At 44.0% G+C, this 24,573-nt stretch overlaps 1 protein-coding gene across 1 annotated transcript in view; it reads left to right on the top strand.

The window, feature by feature from the left end:
- Window positions 1–8,035: 8,035 nt before the first annotated feature.
- The window catches only part of PCP4L1 (Purkinje cell protein 4 like 1), a 30,886-nt gene continuing 14,348 nt past the window's right edge, over window positions 8,036–24,573 (top strand). Inside the window, exon 1 of the mRNA XM_037825504.1 lies at window positions 8,036–8,484. Within this exon, the coding sequence (XP_037681432.1) occupies window positions 8,476–8,484 (9 nt within the window). The 5' untranslated portion in view covers window positions 8,036–8,475. The remainder of the gene's footprint in view (window positions 8,485–24,573) is intronic.

Genomic DNA, 24,573 nt, shown 5'->3' with positions numbered 1-24,573 from the left:
TTTCATCTCTATGGTCATATTCTCTGATAATTTCTTTGTGTTTACTATGGGGCTTAAAATTAAACTCTTAAATCCATATCAATCTTGTTTTTCTTTGATACCAACTTAATTTCAATAGGATACATAAACTATGTACCTATACTCCTCCATTCCCCCACCCTTAATGTAGTTCTTGTCAAAAATTACGTATTTTACATTGAGTTCAAAACCACTGATTTGTCATTAGAGTTTGTGTATTTTATATCATGTAAGAAGTAAATAGTGGAGTTACAATTCAAAAATTATTGACTTCTATTTGTATTCCATTGTGGTCAGAGGTTGTGCTTTGAATATGTTCAGTTTTTTTGTGTGTGTGTGTGTGTTTTTAATTTATTGAGGCTTGTTTTATGTCCCAGTATATGGTCCATTCTGGAGAAAGATCCATGATCACTAGAGAAAAATGAGTGTCCTGGTGATTTGGGATGTAAGGTTCTATATGTCCGTTAAAATTCTCTATATCTCTTTCTCCTTTTGTTTCTCTGTCAGTAGGGCTCCCTTTAGTATCTGAAGTAGGGCAGGTCTGTTATTAGCAAACTCTCTCAGCATTTGTTTGTCTGTGAAAAAATTTAAGCTCTCCCTCAGATTTGAAGGAGAGTTTTGCTGGATAAAGTATTCTTGGTTGGAAATTTTTCTCTCTCAGAGTTTTAAATATGTCATGCCATTGCCTTCTCGCCTCCATGGTGGCCACTGAGTAGTCACAACTTAGTCTTATGTTGTTTCCTTTGTATGTGGTGAATTGCTTTTCTCTTGCTGCTTTCAGAACTTGCTCCTTCTCTTCAGTATTTGACAGTCTGATCAGAATATGTCTTGGAGTGGATTTATTTGGATTTATTCTATTTGGAGTTCACTGGGCATTTATGCTTTATGTATTTGGAAGTCTTCTCCAACAATTTCTTTGAATACTCTTTCTAGACCTTTATCCTTATCTTCCCCTTCTGGGACACCAATGAGTCTTAAATTTGGATGTTTTATTTTATCTATCGTATCCCTAAGATCCTTTTCGATTTTTTCGATTTTTTTCTCCATTCTTTCTTTTGTTCTTTCATTTTCTGTTCTGTGGACCTCTAGGACACTGAGTTGTTGTTCAGCTTCCTCTAATCTTGTATTATGAGTATCCAGAGTCTTTTTAATTTGGCCAACAGTTTCTTTTATTTCCATAAGATCTTCTGTTTTTTTTTATTTAATCTTGCAATTTCTTCTTTATGCTCTTCTAGGGTCTTCTTTATGTCCCTTTTATCCTGTTCCATGGTCTTCTTCATGTCTTTTATATCCTGTGCCATGTTTTCATTCCTCGATCCACAACTGTTTGATTAATCGTGCCAAGTACTGTGTCTCTTCTGATATTTTGATTTGGGTATTTGGGATCGGGTTCTGCATATCGTCTGGTTTTATCACATGCATTAAGATTTTCTGTTGTCTTTTGGCCTCTTGGCATTTGCTTTGTTTGATAGGGTTCTTTCAAGTTGTTAAAAAAAAAAAAAACCAATCTAATTTTTCAGAAATACAGGTTGGTGGTGTACGCTTTCTCCAACTAACCAGCAGATGGCGTCTGCGGGTTACCTATACCCCTCAAGTCAGTTCTCCCCAACTCTGTCTCTGTGGTGTGTGGGAAAATGATTTTTGTGGGGTTCAGTTGGTGAACTCAGTTTGGGTTTATTGTTGGAGCTGTCCACCCTGAACGTGGTGCATGTGTCTGGGTGGTCAGGGAGGCAGGGCAGCTTTAATATTCAAACCTCCCAGGTGTTCCCGGAGATTCAAGGCCGCTGCAAGAGTCTAAGCCTTCATTTCAGTTCTGCCCCAGACCCTCTCTGTCATTGTCATTGACCTCTCTGTCATTGACCCACAAACCACTGGCATTGATGTAGCGTCCCCGGGTTTTCCGAGCAGGCCCCCCTTCTCAGCTGTGATCTTCTAGGACCTCTGCTGAGGGAAGGCTGTGCTACATCACTAGTGCGCGTCGTCCCTCAAGGGAAGCCCCACGCCGCTGGGCCATGCAGGGGCACTCCCAGCCTGAAGCAAAGATTAGCCTATAATTCTTGACTGGTGTAAGATCTGAATGAAAGGCAGGTAGTAGAGCTGGGCCCCACCCCTTTCCTCTTAGAGAAGATGGACGCCTTAGGGAGAAGTCATTAGCATTTCAATGGTCTCTCTCTGCCTGTGCCACACCCCTGTCTGGGTCACAGAACTGGGAACTGAAAATGGCTGAGGCTTTCTCCACTGAGTCTGAAAAGGAACAGAGCTAGTCCGAGGCAACCCTCCAACTCTCCAAGGTCACTCGTCACCCCAAGGCCTCTGTCTACTTGTTGGGGATTCGTACCTCGTAGTGAGCAGTTCACACTTGCTAATTAAAACCCCAGTTGGAGCTCAGCTGAGCTATATTCGCTTGCTGGGAGAGAGCTTCTCTCTGGCACCAGGATGCTCTGTAGCTCAGGCTGTGGGGGGAGGGGTCTCCCGATTTGGAGCCGCAGTTTTTACTTAGAGATTTTATGCTGTGATGTCGGGCATTCCTCCCAGTTCAGGTTGAGGTATGATGAGTGGACCGTCATGTTTGTCCCCCTGCAGTTATTCCGGATTATTTACTAGTTGTTTCTGTTTTTTTTTGTTGTTCCAGGGGGACTATTTAGTTTCCACTCCTCTGTATGCCACCATCTTAGATCCTCCAGTCCTTTGTCTTGAACATTTTCATTACTCCAAAAAATAAAAATAAGAATATAAGAAAAAGTAAAAAGAACACCCAAAACATCCCATTCCTCCCCTCCCCCCATTATTCATTTACTTTTTTGTCCCCCTTTTTTCTACCCATCTATCTATACATTGGATAAAGGGAGAGTGAGCCGTAAAGTTTTCACAATCACATGGTCACACCATATAAGATATAGTTATACAGTTGCCTTCAGGAATCAAGGATACTTGATTGCAGTTCAACAGTTTTATATATTTCCTTCTAACTATTCTAATAAATTAAAAACTAAAAAGGATCTATATAACACATAAGCGTTACCTCCAGAATGACCTCTCTACTCCATTTGAAATCTCTCAGCCACTGAACCTTTATTTTGTTTCATTTCTCTTCCCCCTTTTGGTCCAGAAGGCTTTCTCAATCCCATGATGCAGGGTCCAGGCTCATCCCCAGGATAATCAAACTCTAAATTGCACAGTAAAGATTATGGATAATATTATAGTTATTAATTGGTGTATTCATTTACTATTACTGAGTGACCAATCCATGCAGAGTACTGGGTAAGAGTCCATACCTACATTAACCCTATAAGATAGCTAATATCACTATTTTACAGATGATAAAACTGAGGCTCAGAGAGGTTCAATAACTTGCACAAGGATCATTATATACAATAATTTATTAGGTGACCCACTTGGATGTCACATAGGCATTTCAAATTCAATATGTCTAATAAAAAATTCACTGACAACTTCCCACCCCTACAAACTAACTTCTCGTTTATTACCTGATTTGATGACTAACTATGAGAAAGTGGAAAGAGAATGGGCTTAGGTTCAAGTCCTATAGACTTAGGTTCAAATTCTTGTTCTGGCTCTTGCTAGTTGAATTACTTTTTTGCTTCTTCCTATTTATCTGAAATAACTGAGACCATTGGGCCCTGGCAGTCAGATATCATCAGGCTAGGCCAGCTCCAGACCTGGGAAAGGAGGCAGCCTTCCTTTTCCAATGTCACCACTGGATCATAGGGAGGGGTCCAGGCTGGAGGAGAGCTGCTCTGGCCCAGGTCAGAGCCTTGTTATTCTTGGCAATGCCCACCTTGCAGTTCTCTTGAAATGGGTTTGCCTGGGGGACATGCCTCTCTGAGCTTGCTCTTCTGTGGACAGAAATGCTCCCCCAGTCTCAGGGTCCCTCCCATGGAGCAGACTGTTCCGGTTTGCTAATGCTGCCATTATGCAAAATACCAGAAATGGATTGGCTTTTATAAAGGGGGTTTATTAGGTTACAAATGTACAGTTCCAAGACCATAAAAGTGTCCAAACTAAGGCATCAACAAGAGGATACCTTCACTAAAGAAAGGCTGATGGCATCCGGAATGCCTCTATCAGCTGGGAAGGCACGTGGCTGGTGTCTGCTGGTCCCTTGCTCCAGGTTGTGTTTCAGCTCCTGGGTCCTCTCTTAGCTTCTCCGGGGCAAACTATGGACTTCATCTCTTAGCTTAGCATCTCCAAACATCCTTCTGTCCACATCACCAAATATCTCCAAGTGTTAGTGTCAGCAAGCATCTGGGTCTATGTCAGCTCTTTTTAAAGGACTCCAGTAAACTAATAGAGACCTACCCTGAATGGGTGGGGTCAAATCTCCATGGAAATGTTCAATCAAGAAGTCACACCCTAATCAAAAAGATTAATAAGTCTGCCCCCTACAAGAATGCATTACAGAATATGGCTTTTGGGGGGACATAATATATACAAACTGACACACAGACTGAGCCTGTGATCTGTTGCAGGTTGCCCCTGGCATCCATGATGACAGGCTTTTGGGGTTAACTGATGTCCTCACCTTCTTCCAATATGCCTATCTCAGGCCAGGATCTGAGAGACATCTGCTGTGGTTGAGTCCTGGTGGGTTTAGCTCTCTGAAGCTCAGTTTCTCATCTGGGAAAAAGGGTTGATAACATTCACTCTCCGGGTTTTTGTGAAGATCAGATAAAGTAATATATGTAAAACTCCTTACACAGTGCTTGGAATGTGGAAGGAAGTCAATACATGTTCATCCCTTACTCTCTTCCTTTCCTTCCCCTCTACTGCCACCCTCTCTCAGTTGCCAAGCCAGAAGCTGAGAAGTCACTTAGTTTCCTTTCCCTCACTCCCTAAAAATGATCCAGTGCTATGACCTGTCATTCCTATCTCCTTACCTCTCCATGCCCACTACCTCTTAATTTCATTCAGGCTCCCATCATTTTTCTCTTATTACTCCTGTAGACTATTAAATTATTCTCCCAACTTCCAGCCTCCTCTTTCCAACTTATCCTCCATGCTATAGTTATTTCTAAAATGCAAATTTGATTGTGTCTCTCTCCTGCTTAAAATTCTTCATTTGCTTCCCATCACCCTCAGTACAAATTCCAATCTCTTTAGCATGTCATATAAAGTCCTTTGTGATCTGGCCCCTATTTATCACTCTTGTCTTATCTATTCCAACCTCAGTCCCCTCCCCTGACCTAATACTTCCCATTGTAGCTTAAGCATTTAGAGTTCCCTGAACAAGCTGGGCTTGCTCACCACTGAACATCTGCCCTTGTTTTGCCTGGTTAGAATTGCCATTCCAACTTCCAAACCCTTCTCTCCTGGTCCTCCTGTTGATGCTTCAGGCCTGAGTGAGGCAGATCACCTCTGGGAGCCTGTGGGTTAGAGTTATGCCCAGGTGCACACCTTTGTCACAACATTTATCACATTGAAGAACAAATGTCTGTTTCTTTCTGACTCTGTCAATCAAATGTGATTGTTTAAATAAAGGCTACATCTCTTGATTTAAGCTCCTTGAGGTCTTGTGTACTCTAGGCACTATAATAAATGCTGAATGAACAAATTGGCTAGGATATGAATTAAGGTCTGATTCCAAACTCATCCTCTTTCTATGGCATCATATACAATTATTTTTGAATGCATTCTTTCAATCAACAAACATTTAATGGGCATCTACTTTGTGCCAGGCATTTTGCTAGGCCAGTAGTTTCCATGATTCTATCTGTATACATTCCAGTTTCCCCGTTAGCTGCTATCTTTTATAGTTAATTACCCTTTGCTGTCCTGACTCTCTGGACATCTACCTCTGCCCACTAGTCTCCTAGTCTGATTCCTAACTCCTTTCTGACTTCTGAACCATTGCTACCTGCTATTCCTACCTGCCAGTTTTGCTTTTGGCATGTAACGAACCCTACTCAGTTGTCTTTTGAGCCAAATTTCCAGTTTAAGCCTGCTCTATCCTGTTTGCCCCCAGGTCCTGGCACAAACACTTCTTTGAAGAGGATTGGTTCAGGCTACCCCCTTTCCTTTCACCTTGTAATCTGGTTTTAATCCTCTTTCTCTAAATTCATCAGTGATCTCCTGGAGGCTAATTCAATCGTTTTCACTTATGTTTCTCCCAATCAACCTCCCTACTTCTTTTGACTTCCTGACAAGCACATTCTCTTCTTTGAAACTCTTTTTCTCCCTAGCCACTCGCCCCAGGAAGCTTTTGACTCTTTTGGTGTCAGCTGATGTCTTTCCTTGACCTATTATCTTTTTGAACTATTACTCTTAACTATTATACAACTTACTAATGTAGCATACTTGGGCATTTAATCATCTATGGCAGAGTTTGGCAAACAGCAACCTGTGGGCCAAATCTGATCTACCGCCTGCTTTTGCATGACTTATAAGTTAAGAATAGGTTTTACATTAAAATAAAAAATAAGGTATTATGACATGAAAATTATAGGCAATTCAAACTTCAGGGTCCACAAATACAATTTTATTGGAACATAGCCACACCTATTTGTTTATATATGGTCTACAGCTGCTTTCAAGTTAAAATGGCAGAGTAGAGTATTTGCACAGAGACCTTATGGCCTGCAAAACCCAAAATATTTACTATTGGTTTGCTGACCCCTGATCTACAATCTGAATTCTCTTTGATATGATCTTTGTTTAAGAACTTCAGAGAGGTCTGCTTTAATAAAGAAAATCTTTCCAATGCTAATTAGCCATTCATTAGAAAGGTGGGGGAAGCCAGAGGGGTAAGCTGCATAGAGTGGGTAGGAGTTAGCCTAGTTAGACACTTAGTAACTTAGGCAACCAGACTCCCATTAGAAAGTGAGAGTCAGAGGATCTCAGGTGGATAGAGGAAAAGAGGTGATCTTTTCCCATTTTCTCTGTCTCTGTTTGGGCAGAGAGTCTAGCTAGAGAAACGGCTGTTCATGGTCTTAAATCTAGCTGTTGAGAAGAGATAAGTGGTTGCTGATTGAGAGAAGCTCAGTTATTGACTCAGTTAAAGTAGGCCATGAAAGAAACCACAAAGTGTGTAACAGCTAAAGCTGAAAGTGTCTTGGCTGACTGAAGCTGTAAGTAGGCCTAGAAGTATCCTAGGCAAGAGAATTATTTAAAGGATTTCTTTCAAGTAGAAATGAAAGCTAGATATTTAGATAAATAGGGATAACAGTTGAAGTTATCACAATTTCATGACTTTTACCTATGTATATTTTTCTTAAAAATTATACAACATAATTATTTAACAAAGCTTCTTCTATTAAAAAAAATCTCTATTTCAAAAGTATAGATTATGGGTTTTATCTTTCGCATCTGCTCCCTGCACCCTGACAGAGTCCACTTAACTTGTTTTGATACTCAAACATGGACCACCAAATGGTGGATTGCTACCTGAATTGCAGGAAGGAACAGGCTAGACTGTGGGAGATAGGACCTGCATACTGAAGCCTAATATTTTAGTGGCAACAACAAGTATGTCTGTGTTTGTTTACTTATTTCTTTTTTTAATAGGTTCACAGCCATACCTGGCACAGTGAAGGGCACAATGCCAGCTTGAGGTTGAATGAATCAGTAGTTGTAAAATAACTTTTGGGGGAGCTCATTACCTTATCACTAGAAAGTGTTCAAATGGGCTCTGGGGGATCAGAAGGCAGATTTTGGGGGAGTTTTTATGCATTGTGTAGGAGGTAATACTTGATAAACCCTACAATGTCTTCCAACTCCTAAGATCTGTGATCTTCCCCAAAAAATAGGCACTTCACAATTTCCCTGTTCTGTGACACGGAACATCGTCCACTTGCTGCAGTTTCTCTTGCGCAAGCGCTTGCGCGGATCCCTTACCCAGAAAGTTCACCTACTAGTAAATACTACTACTAAAGCAACGTTTCTTGGCTTTACCATTTTCCTCCGCTGTTTTTGCTTCCCATGTACCCTCTTGACCTCCTTCGAACTCTTCTTTCTTCTCTTTCTCAAACTCACACACTTTTCTCTCCCTTCTTCCCCCTCCATCTTCGCTCCCCCCACTTGATTTTCCGTCCTCTCATCCGAGGGTCTCCCCCTCCTTCCCGCTCGCTGTCTGTCTTACCCTAGTTTGGAAATGCTGCAAACCTCCGGGCCTGCCATCATTGGACGCGAGGGGCTGTCATCTGCGGTAGGAGTAGTTCCTATTGGTCTGGCTGGAGGAAGGCAACGGAGCTGACTATAAAAGGTGGGGCCGGTGGAGGCGCGCCGAGCGGCTTTGACAGGACCGGGTCGGCAAGGGACCCCCTGGCGGGGAGCTGAGCGCGGAGAGCCGGGACTCCCGCACCGGACAGCTGCTCTCTGTACTAGCTCTCCGCGCCTCGTCAGCAGGGACCTCTGCCTCAGGGTCCCGCAACTCGCGGCCGCGGTCCGTGCAGCCCCGAGGGCCCCTCTCTTCACCTGCGCGTGCGGTGCCCCGCCGCCGCGATGAGCGAGGTGAGCGGGGCGGCCGGGCCCCCGCCGCTCGGATCCTGGGTCTGGGGCGGGGAGGAGGCAGCGGCTAGGGGTCCCGGGGAGATGAGGGAGGGCACGGCAGCCAGGAGCCACGGGGGAACCCTCCGGACACGTCCCACTGCCCCTCTGGGAAAGCTCCGAACTCAGGGTGCTAGGGACCTATTGGAAGAGGGGGCGCTCTAAGTCCCACGACTGTGGATGATGTTTTCGGAGTGACTGGAGATTGGGGGGCTGAGCTCTCAGGTAATAAGTCTCCTCAGTACACTGCCCTCTGCGTCTGTCTTACGGCTGTGAGGTTATTCTGGAGGAATTCCCTTCGCTCCCCTCAATTCTGAGAAAAACGTTCGCTTCTTGCCTCTCTCCACTAGGGCTGTATTGATCTCCCACTCCTTATGTAGCATTCCAACAAGAACCATCCCATGCCCCCTGCCTCGGCACTGTTCCCTCTTCAGGGACGTGGGTGGCATCCTGTCCTCCACTCATTCGGTCAGGAACCGTTGGAGGAGCCATTTTTGATATTCAGAAGCCTCTGGAGTGGGTGCGTGCTCAGCCCTTGGGGAGATGTCCCTTTCAAGAGTAGACCTCCCTGTGCGGTGTCTGTTACATTCTGGGTCTTCAGGCAAGCTTGGTGGTATTTATCTGAGCCAGACTCAGTCCAGTAACTGTGATTGACTCTTTTCAATGATAAGGGTCTTTGGGGGGAGAGGGGTATGTGAAAGCAGAGCTTCAGAAACACCTCTCCCATTGTTTGTATTGATTTGTAGGCACAGTCTCATGTCCAGAAACAGGTATCTTCTTTCCCAGGTAAAGTCAGTCTGGACACTGTCATCACATATTTGCTCTCTGCAGCCCTTTCCTAGTTCTCAGGTCCTGCTTTGTCTTCCTCCAGGTGTATTTGCAGATTGCTTTCCAGTCATAGTCTCAAATCCAAATTCTCGGCTATATGCTAGACCCCAGCTCCATTACTTACTAGATATTAGGCAAGTTACCAAACTTTCCTGTGCTTCAGATTTTTATCTGTAAAATGGAAATAAAATTATTTCGGTTGTTCTAAGGATTAAATAACATAGTGTGTGCCAAGTAAAAGAACAGTGCCTGGCAGCATAGGCATTAGATATATGTTAGCTATTATTATCTCCCTGTTTCTTTCTTCTATTTTAGAGTACTACAGGAATCTAGCAGGAGAATTCCCAAGGATTCTCGTTTAGTGAAGGAACAGGACCCTGGAGCCTGGGTCCCAGATCTTCATGTGAAACCATGCTATGCTGGCTTCTACTAAAAATGCCACTATGTTGTCTTGGCTACCATGTCCACTAAGTTTATCTTGGAAAATTCAGCTAGTCTTGAGGCTACAGATGAACCAAGTGGTTTCTAGTCCCCCAGCTACTGTGACTGTGACCATGGTGCCAAAAGAAAGAAAGACGGGAAGAAGGAAAGAAAGAAAGAAGGGAGGAAAGGAGGGAGGGAGGGAGGGAGGAAGGAGAGAGAAAGAGGGAGAGAGAAAAGGACCAACTTTCTCCTCTCCCTTCTTTCAGCCCTAATGTTTCACGAAGGGTTTCTTTGCTCTTCCTTACTGAGGTCTAAGGTTCACCATCCCCACTATTGTTTGTTTCTAAATCTGAAAGTTGCAATTCAAGTCACTCCCCGGGAGTTTGTGATTTGAAGGTTATGCCAAATGAAGGGTATTTGTTACACTGTGCTTTTTGAGGGGAAGTGCATGGCCCATCTAAAAGACATTCTCAGAAGCTGATATTTAGGGTGGTATTTGGTAGAGTTGGCAGAGCTGTTTCATTGACAAGGAAAACAAATTCGGTGTTCTGGGGGAAAGTCAAATCTTGTGGCTCCTCCTGACTCAGTAGCTGAGCGTGGCTAGCCTCAGTTGAATAATGAGAGGAGGATCCTTGGATGGGGGACTAGCTGTCAGCATGTGCAGGGCTGCCCAGCCTCCCAATCTGTCAGAGTGAACTGGTTCTAACTAGCAATTTAGCCATCAAAGCTGCCTCCTAATACGGAGCTGAGCCTGGCTTCAGGGATGAGTATTTTTAAAATCCAGAAGCAGCCACCTGGGTGTACACAGAGACCAACTGTCTCTGAACCGGATCCCCAAAGGGTCTCTGTTTCCCTAGAGGCCAAGACCCAGCCTGTTTTCTTCCTCTTATAAAATCTATGATGAAAGACGGAAGTGTTGCCCAGTGCTCTGCAGCTCTAGGGAGATTCCAAACTGCTTCATTTCTCTCAGCCCAGCCCCATGGGTCTCCTCTTTCAGGCCAGGAAAGCTCTGTGCACCCCGAATCTTATGTAAGCCTCACCTCCCCCACCTGCTTCTTTTCTTGTTTCAGAGAAACTGCAGGAAATTTGAGGATGTGGGATCCCTTTAAGAGATTCCCATTTCACTTGAAGAACAAAAACTAGGGAGGAGCCTCCAGACCACTAAAAATGTAGGGGTCCTGGGGAAGGGGCACTGCTGGGGAGGATCTTTGATTCTGCTTTGATTTCATGGCTCTTTGCTGTCACTCAGTACTGCAGCAGAGCATTTCCGTGTGAGTGTGTGTGCATTTGTGTGCAGAGGAGCTGCGGGAACTCTTCTCCAGCTTGTCTGCATCCTCAGCTGCAGGCAGGCCTTGACTGCTCTGGATCACTGTCTATCTTTTATCGTTTAATAACTTTTCCCTGGTTTCAATGAAGGATGGAAATGCTCATCCCTTTCTTAGTCACCCATTTAGGTTGTTGGCTTTAGCTGCTTGAGCAGGAGAAGACTCTGGCTGCAAGAAGTGTATGACCTTGTCATTCTGTGACCCAGGAATATGAATAGTTCTTTCTCCCAACCTGAAGCTATGAGCAGTTGCCTCTTAGAGGGTTACGTCTCTATAAGGATGGGCAACCAAAAGTAATGTGGCCAGAGTCCAAATATACAAACCTGATGAATCTTTCACGTCTGCCTGTGGAGGGTCTTAACTGATGGAAGTTATGGAGTTAAGGATGAGAGGGAAGGGGAGGAAGCAGGATCAGTTCGATAATTGTCTTTTTGTATTGGTGAGTCTATGGATCCCTTCCCTGCTTTCTTTATAGTTTTCTGAATTTCCAAGTTGTCTTTCATGAGTCTTGTTTTATCATGGGGAAAAAAGTAAACTTAGTTATGCCAAAATTCTTCAAGATGAAAACACAGTGTATATTGCATCAAAAAACCTCAAATAAAATACCAAAATATTTTAGTGATATAATATTAGACCTGTTGAAGAACCCTAAGGATCATCTGGTCCAATTTTTTCATTTTACAAATGAGGATACAGAGTCCCAGAACTTATCCAGTTTACACAGTGGTAGAACCAAGACTAGGGAGCAGTACTGCTAACTTCACTTCCCAAAAGAACTTTCCATAGGATGCCTTTTACATGTTACCCCAGTGAATAGAGAATGATTTGATTTAACTGGAATTTTTAATTACTGTAGTAATTATGGATACTTTCTATAAGAAATTTAAGCAGTGTCAATTAATAAATGCATAAACATAAGCTTTATTGAACAAGATGATAAAGAGGAGAGACCAGCATGGGATGATATTTATCAATAGGGTACATGTTGGTAGACTACTAGGCAAGGCAGGTATATCTTTCCTTATGCAGGATGTCTAGTCACCTTTACAATGGGTGCAGTGAAAGTGCTGGAGCAGAGTACCTAAGCTGATAGGAGTGAGGGAAAGGGGAAGTCCAGAAGCCCTCTTTTCATGGGTTCTTAGCTCCTGGTGTCCATCATCGATTTCATAATTGCCAACCATCAGGGACCAGAAAGAGAGGCTTCTTTCTGAAATAAAGCATACAGCTATGACAGCAATTCTTTTAACTCTAAAGTATTTGACTTGGAGGACCTAGTCTGGGAAAGTGGGTGTCTAAGTAAAAGCTGATGGCCAACTAGGCCCTGGGTATTTAGTATGCTTTTGTTTAGTTACTGGCTTCCAAGCAAAGAGTACAAAGTCTTTGGGAGGAGAAATGTAAGAGAAGGTAAGAAGAATGTACTATGCTGGCAAGGTAAGTGATGAAAGCCTACTGGGATTCCAAAGTCTTAAGTGCATGATTTTCTAAATCCATACTCCTAACTTGCTGCTTAAAATGGCTTGGCTTGTCCCAGAATTCTTCTAGCTGCAAGAGTAAGCTAAGTTAGAAGCAAATCCCAAACCTCTTTTTCTAGGAGCTCTACATCCCTGCAGATGCCTATAAACAAGTGCTTAGAAACTTAGACTTTGCCACATTCTCCTCGCTCAAGCCTGATTTCTGCTTTGCTCTAAGGCTGACTACTGAGGACATGCCCACCTAGGTTTCCCAACCCCCCACCCAGAGAAAAGAGGTGCCATTTACCATTCTGTTGCCCTTGGTGCTGCCTCCCTCCCACACAAAGCCCTCCAGCTGAGTGTTTGCTTTGTAAGCTGTGGGGGGTTTAATACGTTTATTTTGGGACATTAATGCCATGGGTGGGATGCACATTGAAGATTATAGTAATAAATGATGCTTTGGCACTACTCTCTCCCCCCACCCCCTACCCCCCAGTATGGGGTGCAGGCACAGCTCCAAGCTGCATACAGAGCACCACAAATAACCACTCATTAAACTGTGGCAGCCCATGCTGGGGGGAATGGACCAGGGTTGTTGACTCACTGCATACCATGAGCTGGCATGGCCAAAGAATTCTGCCACTCACTCCAGTGGGGGGTACTTCTATTCCAGGAAACAGGGGTGGGGTGGCTGAGGGAGAGGGACAGACTCCAGGGGGTGAGGGTGGGGTTTGGGAGCTAGGACTGTTGAGGACCTATTCCTGTCCTAGGAGGCATCTGAGAAATAGGGCATCTGGGTTAAATTCCATATGTTAGGAGAGGACTGTGTATATGTAGAACCTAGAGTAAGGATTCCTAGTTCTTGTTCTGTTATTATCTTGAGGGTGACCTTGAGCAAGTCTTTCTGAAGCTTTTTGAGGGCTGCAGCTGGTTGCTGCACTGAAAACATTGGAACAGTTCCAGCAGTGCTCCCAGAAAGCAGGCTAGGGTCTTCCAGGGCACCAGCGGACCCCAGAGGCTGCTCCCTGGAAGGTCCTTTAGCAGTGGCCTTCATTTAACATTGGGAGAGAATATGTTCTCAGGAATAGAAGGGCCTCTGGGGAGCCAGGGCCTCTTTGCTGCCACTTAAGCAAATGCACTAACTCCTGTTTCTCTTCACTTCCTGTACCTCTAGAGCCAGGGAGCTTATGAAGCCTAGGATTTGTGTCAACACAAAGGCAAGAAAGGAGCCATTTTTGGCTCATATTTAGGATTTTTAGGATTCAGGTCCTTCATAAGTTTTCCCTGCCCTGGATGGTAGAACAGGATTCTAAGTACCTGTGCCTATTCGTCTAAAATAATTCAGCAGTACTGTAATGTGTTTATAATGTGTTTTCATTTGCATAGTATCCAGGCTGTCTCATGCTAATGCAGGGTATATGTGGTCCAGGTACAGGTGAGGTGCTTCTTTGTTCCTGTCTGTTGACAACCTGTGAGCCCTCTTTAAAGAGCCCAGTGGAATGAGGAAGATGGGGGAATCTGTGTATTTGCCCTTCCCAAGGTTAGTTCCTACCTGCTGCCTGGAGCAGAGGGAGTGACATTATCTTGCCTCTTCTGGTTAACAATGGTTGCTGTGGCAACACCATTAAAGATGAAAGAAACAAAGGAAGGAAGAAACTCAGCCAAGAAGGGGGCAGGGTGAGTCGGGCTAGAGTTAGAGGGTACCTATTCCCCAATAGTGGAAGCAGAAAAACAGCATCTCAGTTGCTACGTCTTTGCCTGGTTTTCAGTGCTTTGTCAAGATAATACTAACAAAGTATCCTTCTGAGGCACGGAATATACTTACACAGTCATCTCTGTGATACTAAGGTAGACAAAAGGTCTTGACCAAGGAGAGATGATTTATTTGCTGCTGAGAACTAAACTTCTCCCTGTGGTTTGCAACTTAGAAAAGCAGCCAGGGTGCCTAAGGGTTCCCTGACGTGAAACATGAACATTGGAGATGGTGCTGCATAGTTAAGGCCCCACGTGTACACTCCTAACCTGTAGGCTCCAGGGCTACAGACAGGGCATTTGCAGTTTGTCGGAAATAAAGCGGTGCCTGTAAGGGAATAAACGCTCTCTCGGTTCTGGAGGAGAAAAGAATTTATTTACAATCTTGCAAGATGGGGCGTCCAGCCAAACACGCGGGAGGCTGGCGCCCCAGAGGAAGAGAATGGCGATGTTTAAATCTCCTACTCCTAATTCGCAAGTCCCTCCCCTGTTTCCCCATTGACTGGGTACTACAGAGGTTACAGCCTATCCGAGAACACTAACTAATTCATCTTTTGAGATTTTAATTTGTACAGCCAATCCCAGAGAGCCAACTAGCTCATTATTGAGATTTTGAACTGATTAGCCAATGCCCCCCCAAATTTTTATTTTTTTGCTGTGAGTTCCCGCCTCTGATACTACCTCATGTCTCTTTACATCAGGCAGATTCTCTCTTCTCTTTGTCTGGGGCTTGTTTAAACTGGTTTTGCCTCCATTTCCCTTATTCCATGCTGTCTCTATGTGAAAACGAAACTTATTCCTTTCTTACAGATTCCCTCCTCTTTTTTTTTAAACACTTTTAGTTTTCACATTTTAGATTCTCAAATTTGCTAAGGGCTTTTTCACATTCCTCATCATACGGATCTTTTTTATTTTTGATTCTAGTGGTTTTGATGGGTTTTTGAACTAGCCTTTGAGCACACGGGATTATGTAGCACCCAGCTGTTATAAACATTTTGGCTGGAATGATAAGGAAAATTAAAATAGATGTTGCAATTCCTTTCCATTTCTCGAACCAATTTTCCAACCATTCTATGAGTGGGTTGTTAATGCTAGAATTCTTTTCTAGTTTCTGAAATAAGGCTGTTAAGCCTTGTAGGGCTTTGGTGATAGTTCCATTAGGCGCGGTATTATAGGGGATGAATGTGCGACAATTTCCCCCAACTATAGCACAGACGCCTCCTTTTTCAGCTAGCATCATGTCTAGGGCCATTCTGTTTTCCCATGCCATTCGGCTAGTGGCATCTAACTGTTCTGCTATTTCTTTAATGACATCCCTGGTATAGTTGATAAATTTTAGCTGATGATTGACATTTTTATTGATGGTGACCCACCAGAATAAGGATGATTTAAATTCTGCAGCTACTTGATTTTTAGCTTTAAACTCATTAGGAACTTTCTGGGGAACCCCTATACTATCTACAAACATTTTTTTATTGAAGTAACTAGGTACACTTTGTACATTTTTCTTTTCTCCTTTGCCTTGGGTTGGTACTTTTTTATTACTTTCAAATGCCAGGGTAAATGAGATAGCCAATTGAACCAGAGCACAGGTTCCTCCCCACCTTTCAGGTAGTGTTGGCCAGAGGATGCCCTTCCCACAGTACCACCAGAGGTCTGCTCGGGGTATAGTTAGGCTGGAGAAGTTGCCAGTACTATCCTTGCTCACATTCCACACCTGTGTACACAGAGCCATGGTACCAAGATCCTGGAGCCCTTCTTCCCATCTGGAGAGACAGGCAGAGTGGTTTCCGGGACCGAGGTGAGACGCTGGTATGGCTTTGACACTTCCCTTCTGGACTGGAGGGAAAAGGGAGGACAACGTACTACAACTTTCACCAGGAGTAGCATTTTGAAAGAGGAGTGTTATACATTTAAACTCCCTTTCATGCTTTTTCATCCCCAAGGGGAAGGGCATAATCTGAACAGTGGGTTGTTTGGTTGTACAAGCATAACAGTCACTTCTGTTTAGACTCTGGATGGTATGTTTGCCCCATTCTACCCAGGCATTTGTATTTCCATAACCTGTCTCTATTTCTGTGGTTTGCTTTAAGTCTTTGGTCTTAAGTGTTCTAATGACCTTGGGGTCAATTTGAACTGGAGAGTTAAATTCCAGCCAAGTTTCCCTTAATGGTTTTTCCTCCAACCTGGGTAAGACCCATCCCTCATACTGTGTGGTCCACCAAGCAGTGTCCCAAGAATAACAGGGGTTAGGTGTCTCATAAGTTATACTCTCAAATGTTCGCCCCCCAACAATCTTGCTTTCTATTTGAACAGTCTGCTTACATAAATGCTTATATTCCTCACTCAGTTGTTGCTGACGTTTTAGATTTTTACAGCTCATTACTTGACAAACATCAAATTGTACAGTTTGAGACTTTAAGCCTTTGACTACACTTATAACCAGCTTAGCAGAACCTGTTACTCCTTGAATATAGAACATTATGATCAGTATAAGCAATTTCATCATTAAGCTATACACAGAGCACAATGCAAACATAGGGTTTAATTCAGCCCTTCCTCCCTCCTAGTATGTTCTTTCAACTGTTGCCTATTTAAAGTGATCCTTAGGGGATCTGAGGTAGGAGTCACTTTCCAGGATTCAGGTTGAGTTGCTGGATACTTATCGTCTGGTTCAGGCACCGGTCCCTTCACTCGTGTGTAATGAGTCCAGCCTCTTTCTGCCGTTCGGACTGCCGTCTCAGTTGTCAGCAAGACCTGATAGGGTCCTTCCCAGATCGGTTGAAGTTTGGATTCTTTCCACGACCGGATCAGAACCCAGCTGCCAGGCTGATGTCGATGGGCAGCAAATTCAAGAGGCGGGGTCTGAGCCAGCAGTCCACGGTGCCTGAGAGATGATAAAGTAGAAGACAAGGCCAGTATATAATTCTTAAGAAAAAGATCTTTTGTGTCTAGGGAGGGGAGCTCTCCAGTCCACCTGGGGAAAGGCAAACCAAAAAGCATTTCATAAGGGGAAATTCCCAGTTCTTTTCTAGGGGCAGTCCTGATTCTTAGTAGAGCTATAGGTAAGCACTTGATCCAAGGTAACTTTGTTTCCAAAACTAATTTAGAAAGATGTTTCTTTATGGTTTGATTCATTCTTTCCACTCTCCCAGAGGATGGTGGATGCCAGGGAGTGTGGAAGTCCCAAGTGACACCCAGGCTTCTCATGACATTCTGCAACACACAGGAGGTAAAGTGACTGCCATTATCAGAGTCTATATTTTCCACTAACCCATAACGGGGAATGATTTGTTCAAGGATAACTTTAGAAGTTCCCAATGCTGTAGCTGAGGATAGAGGGTAGGCTTCCACCCATCCAGTGAGGTGGTCGACAATTACCAAAATGTATTTTAAACGACCGATTGGTGGCATTTCAGTATAATCAACTTGAATGCTCTGGAATGGTCTCAGGCCCGGCTCTCTTCCCCCTTGTACCTGTTTTCTTAAAACCTTTTATTAATTTTTGACAAATTATGCACCGCTCACAGATTTGTTTAGCAACTGTATAAAGGCCTACACATCCAAATTGTCTAAGTACTACATCACACATGGCTTGTACCCCCCAATGACTCCCCTGGTGTAGGACTGCTAATATCTCCCTCATTATTTGTTTATTTAACATTTGTCTGCCATCTGGGAGAAACCATTTCCCCTGATCATTTAAGGTTGCTCCTAACTGTTTCAACTCTTTTACTTCTTTGGCAGAGAATGTAGGGACCCCAAATTCCTTAGGGATAGAGGGTATTAGGATCATTATTTTTAAAGGGGGGTAGAGAGAGGCCTCCTTAGCCTTTTCATCAGCCAACCTATTGCCTTTTGCCTCAAAAGTAGGTCCCTTCTGGTGTCCATTTATATGCACCACTGATATTTCTCTAGGTAAGAGTAGATTGGTTAATACTTGTTTCACCAATTCCCCATGAACCAGTTCTTTTCCTTTGCTATTGATTAATCCCCTTTCTTCCCAGATCTTTCCAAAGGTGTGGACTACCCCAAAGGCATACTTAGAGTCAGTGTATATTGTACCATCCTTTCCTTCTAATAATTTGAGGGCTTGATTTAGTGCATACAATTCACAAGTTTGAGCTGACCACTTATTGGGCAATCGGCTAGCTTCTTTTACTTCACAAGTTATCCCATCCACAACTGCATAGCCATTGTGCCTTTCTCCTTCTAGGACTTTGGAGGATCCATCTATGAACAGTCTTTCCCCCGAGTGCAGGGGAAGATCCCTTAGGTCAGGTCGGACTCGAGTTTGGTATTCAATTAGGTCTAAACAGTCATGCTCAGGGGTCTCTACTTGCTCAGGCCCCTTCCAGAGGAAGGAGGCCGGGTTTAGGCTATGATCTGTTGTTAAGACCAAATCATCTTTTTCCATTAGGATTGCTTCATATTTTAAGATTCGAGAATCAGTTAACCATTTCCCTGCCCTTTGAGACAGAATAGTTCTCACTTGATGAGGAGTACTAACTACTAATGCCCCTCCAAAGGTTAATTTCCTGCTTTCTTCTACTAAAAGGGCAGTTGCTGCAATGGCTTGAACACACCCAGGCCACCCCCTAGAGACTGGATCTAAAACCTTCGAAAGGAAAGCCACCGGCCTTCTTTGGCCTCCCCAGATTTGGGTTAGGACCCCCAAAGCTGTTCCCTTATCTACTGTAACAAACAGGTGAAAGGGTTTTTCGAGGGAAGGAAGTGCTAGAACAGGAGCTTGCACCAGTGCCTGCTTGAGTTCATTTAATGCCTTTATTTCCACTTCCTCCCATTCTATCTTGTCAGGCTCTTCCTCTAGTAATTTTTGGTATAGCTCTTTAGTTCGAGATGCAAAAGAATCTATCCACAATCTACAGTACCCTACCAATCCCAGGAATTTTCTTAGCTCTCTGTTTGAGGAAGAGGCAACTCTACTATGGCCTGGATTCTTTCTGGATGGATTTTTCTTTTTCCTTCACTTATGAGGTGGCCTAGGTACTTAACTTCCCTTGCTACAAATTGCAGTTTACTTTTAGATACCCTTAATCCTTGTTCCCCTAAAAAGTTCAGTAGATTTTTCGTAGCTTGAGCCACCACTTGCCTTTCTTTACCTGATATTAATAGATCATCTACATATTGCAGAAGGGTGATTTCAGGTGGGACTGGAAATTTTTCCAGTACCCTCTCTAACTCTTGCCCAAAGAGATTGGGGGACTCCGTGAAACCCTGAGGTAAGACCGTCCATCTGTATTGCTGCTTTCGCCCATTGAAGGGATCTTCCCACTCAAAGGCAAACAGGTCTCTACTTTCTGGATCAAGGGGACAGGCCCAGAAGGCATCCTTTAAATCTACTACACTAAACCACTTATGATGGAAGGGAATTTTACTCAGGAGAGTGTAAGGATTAGGAACTACAGGGTGTCGAACCTGGACAATTTTATTAATGGCCCTTAGATCCTGCACCATTCTCCAGCTACCATCTGGTTTCTGAATGGGGAGAATGGGAGTATTAAAAGAGGACATACAGGTTTCCAAGAGTCCATCCCGAAGGAGACCCTCAATGATGGGTTGGAGTCCCTGTCTTCCTTTAAGAGGAATAGGATATTGTTTCTGGCACACGACCTCCCCTTCCTTTTTTTAACTTGATTTTAATTGGGGGAATTTGCAACCCTCCCCTGTTTCCTTCTTTTACCCATACCTCCTCCTTAATGTCTCTTTCATCTTCTTCAGTGAGCAGGGCCAAAACCTCAATCCGTCCATTCCTTACCTCTAAATCCAGTCCCATAGGTATTATTAGGTCTCTTCCTAATAAATTACTCCCAGCTTCTGGGATGTGCAACAAGGGAGCTATGATTTGATTATTTTCCCAACAAATGTTAGTAGGTTCAAGAATGGGAACTTTAAATCCCTCCCCTTTTACCCCTGTGACGGTGAGGGAACTGCCAGAGAGCCTGGCCCCCTTTGGAAGATGATTTACAGAGGAGCAAGCTGCTCCAGTGTCTACCAAGAATGTAATTTCCTCTTGATATGGGCCCACCTTTAAATTTACTAAAGGCTCCCGGTGGGCTTCTGAGATGAGGAGCCTCTGACTCTCCTAGTCTTCAAAATTCATTAGCGGTATAACTCGACCCTCCTTCTGTAAGTCTGGGCACTCCCTTTTGAAATGGCCAGGCTTTTCACAATGATAACACCCTGCAGAGTTCTGCATTTTCCTTGCTCCTTTTTTTAAATCAGCCCAGCCCCCTCCCCTATCTCGCCTCTGTCTGCATCCCCCATTTCCTGTTTCTAATCTTTTCTTGACCAAGTGGTCAACAGTGGCTATCATGACTTTAGCCTGCTGCTTTTGTTTTTCGTCCTCCCTTCTTACAAATACTTTCTGTGCTTCCCTTAATAACTCCTCCAATGGCTTATTCATCCATCCATCTATTTTCTGAATCTTTTTCCGAATATCAGGCCAAGATCCCTTCACATAGCTGACCTTTAACATTCCCTGGGCTACAGGGTCATCAGGGTTCATACCTGAATATTTCCTTACTTGTTCTCTCAATCTTTGTAGATAAGCAGAGGGAGACTCATCTTTCTCTTGATTTACCTCAAAGGCCTTATCCAAATTTTGAGATTTGGGTACCGCCAATTTTATTCCCTCTACAATGAGGTCTCTGAGATCCTTCATTTGTGCCCTATCCTCTTTATCATTATTATCCCAATCAGGGTCAGTATTTGGAAATTTTTGCTCTGCTGCCATCACCCCTTGCCCTGGCGGGTGTTGCCTTTCCCATTCTTTCATAGCAGCCCCTCTTATCATTCCTCTCTCCTCTTTTGTAAAGAGGATGTTTAATATGGACATAAGTTCAGACCACGTGTATAGGCTAGAGCCTAGGAACTGATCTATTTGCTCAGCCAGCCCCATTGGGTCCTCTATTAGCAATTTCATCTCCTTCTTAAAATTTCTTACTTCTGCACTCGTTAATGGGGCATTTACATACCCGACTTCCTTTGGCCCCATAGGCACCTCCCTCAAGGGGTAAAGGGATTTAACGGGGTGATGTTCCCTTACTCTCTTTCCTTCAAGAGTTTTTGGAAATGGAAAATTCTGTACATCCTTTTTGCACTGTATTAATTCTTTCCTCAACCATTGATGGGTCATATCTGGTGGGGCAGTTGGCGCCGATGGGCCTCCTGATTCCCCTGGAACCTGTGCGGACCTTATTAGGTCCTCAGACTCTAACAATCTCTGCCCTGGGGGAGGAGGGGAATAGTAGGGAGGAGGAAGGCTTAATAAGGGGTCCCAGGGTTTAGATTCTACCAACTCATCTTCCAAGTTTGGGTTTTTATCTTTCACAAGGTAAAGGGGAGTTTTTTTGTTCTTTAGCCAGCACGTGGCATAATCAGACTCCTCCTTAGAAAAGGGTTTCTTCTCATTAACATAAATTACAAGGTTGGCACAGAGCCAGTCCTCCTCTGACCCATACTTTGGCCAGAATACGTCTGGTGGTGAAATGCTTTCTTCAGTCCAAATGTAACAACAGTATTTAATCATTTTCTTTTTGTCCTTTCCCTTGGTCCGATCGCTATCGGTCCAATATTTTAACATCCTACCTAGTGGGCTATCTGGAGGGATGTCCCCGAGGGACTCTATAGGTGTCCCCTTTTCTTCTTCCCCGGCCGGCCAACTGCCTCTATTTCCCATCCTGAGTCTTGTCTGGGCTTCTTTCTCTCAGTTCCTTTCGCTTCGTCTGTCTCTGGCCCTTTCCCTCGCGGGAGAAGGGAACCGCAGATTGAGACTCCGCACTCGCTTCGTGCAGTATGTCGCACGTCTCAGTCACACACAAGCAGCTCCAGACTCATCAGGAATTCCCGACCACCAAGGCAATATATTACTTTCCTTACCTTGGTCCGTGCACGGAGTTGCCTGGTCAAACAGAGGCAAGCCCTTTCCCCCTTTTCTCATCCACAACCGGCAGATCCAAGCGTCTGGTCTCGGGCCCTTTAGCTGCCGGAGATGGGCCCCCAATGGCGGAGTCTGAGACCGCTCAATCAGCGGGGCGCGCCTTCCCTTTGTCCACCTCGGGGGTCCCCCTCCGAAGCTTTGGATCCCGGACGAGCCCCCAAGTTGTCGGAAATAAAGCGGTGCCTGTAAGGGAATAAACGCTCTCTCGGTTCTGGAGGAGAAAAGAATTTATTTACAATCTTGCAAGATGGGGCGTCCAGCCAAACACGCGGGAGGCTGGCGCCCCAGAGGAAGAGAATGGCGATGTTTAAATCTCCTACTCCTAATTCGCAAGTCCCTCCCCTGTTTCCCCATTGACTGGGTACTACAGAGGTTACAGCCTATCCGAGAACACTAACTAATTCATCTTTTGAGATTTTAATTTGTACAGCCAATCCCAGAGAGCCAACTAGCTCATTATTGAGATTTTGAACTGATTAGCCAATGCCCCCCCAAATTTTTATTTTTTTGCTGTGAGTTCCCGCCTCTGATACTACCTCATGTCTCTTTACATCAGGCAGATTCTCTCTTCTCTTTGTCTGGGGCTTGTTTAAACTGGTTTTGCCTCCATTTCCCTTATTCCATGCTGTCTCTATGTGAAAACGAAACTTATTCCTTTCTTACAAGTTGCTGTGCAGAATATTATTTCTGTCCAAAAAGAATATTGCTAGGCCTTTAACAGGGGTTTAGAGCCATTCTCAGCATTTTTGCAGACAGTCATTGGGAAGACGGGATGATTGCGTTTTCCAGGGTTGGTTTAGAGGATAAAGAGACCATTGATGGAGCTCATAGGGTAGCAGAATAAGCCTCAAGGGCCCTTAAAGCAATCTCAGATATTCTCTTCTTCCTTCACGTCACTTAGTAATGATGCACTCTTTGATTCCAGTACTTTAACCAAGCAATACCCTGGTAACAATCTATTTTGTATCCAGTGCAGGGTTACATGACTTCAAAATGATAACTACTTATTATTTTAATATGTGCCAGGCATTTTACATACATTTTCTCTATTTCTTTTCACTCTTCAAGGCAGATATTACCTTTCTTCTGCAGATGAGCGATCTGAGGTCAGCAAGGCTAAGTAATTTACCCAATGGCACACCACTAGAAATGGCAGTGCTGGCATTTGAACTGATGATAGTCAGTGCAGACCCAGGGTTGGAATTCAGATCTGTCTGATTCCAAAGGCTACCCTCCACCGAATATGCCACATTGCTACTCCGAGGAGTTTGAAGACTGGGGAAATTTTTAATATCTATTGAATACCTACTATGTGCAAGACACAGTTGCAGTTACTGCTGGTGATACACAAATAAATGGGAAATACGGGCTGTGCTTTCAAGGAAATGGAATCTGGTGAGGTGGTGGGGTTAAGTAGGGCAGGTGAGACAAATATACAATAACTGCAGTGCAGCTAATATGAAATATACTTCTAGAGAATTTCTCCCCCTTTAGCTCTTTTTCAGGCACATATATTGAAGTGAGAAAAAGCAATGACCTTCTCCACCTCTCAGCTAGCTACAGAATGGAGGCCCTCAGCTCTTTGAAAACAAATTCAACTTCAGATATTTAGAACAGGGGACAAATAAAGCAGAGCAGGGCTCCCTTCATTAATTCAACAAATATTGAGGGTAGATCATGTGTAAAGGCATTATGCCAGGCCCTGGGAATATGGTGGTGAATGAGGTAGACACTGCCTCTGCCCTCAGAGGAGCTTGTACAGAAGTGGAGGAGACATTCAGTATCTAAGTGCAACATTAATTCTTTAATTGCATAAATGATGAGTGCTACAAAGGAGAAATACTAGGTAATGTGAAAACTTATAATGAGGACCCTAACCTAATCTGGGAAGCTAAGAAGAGAACTCTGAAGGATGAGCAGGAATTAACTAGACTAAAGGGGGGCAAGGGTAAGAAAACCATGTGCCAAGGTCCTGAGGTGGGAAGGAACATGTTATGTTCTAGACATGAGGCTACTGAGGTAATTGGGGCTGTGATGTAGGGTCTTCTAGGCTATGTAAGAATTTAGTTCCTTATCCTAAGAGCATGGGTAGCCACTTGGGCTGTTGCAGTGGTCCAGGTAAGAAACAACTGTGTTAGGGTGGTAGCGGTGGAGATAGAAGTAGATGAAGAGATGTTTAGGAGGTAAAGTGAACAAAACTTAACATTGAGTTGGATATGCAGTGTGAGGAAAAGGAAGGTGTCAAGAACAATTCCTGGGTTTCTGGCTTGTGCAACTGCACGAGGCAGGGAATACTTGCAGAGGACTAAGT

The sequence above is a fragment of the Choloepus didactylus genome, chromosome 2, assembly GCF_015220235.1.
Source record: "Choloepus didactylus isolate mChoDid1 chromosome 2, mChoDid1.pri, whole genome shotgun sequence".
Taxonomy (NCBI): Eukaryota; Metazoa; Chordata; class Mammalia; order Pilosa; family Megalonychidae; genus Choloepus; species Choloepus didactylus.
Note: the sequence above shows the minus strand (reverse complement) of the source record. Positions and strands in the feature narration are given on the sequence as shown.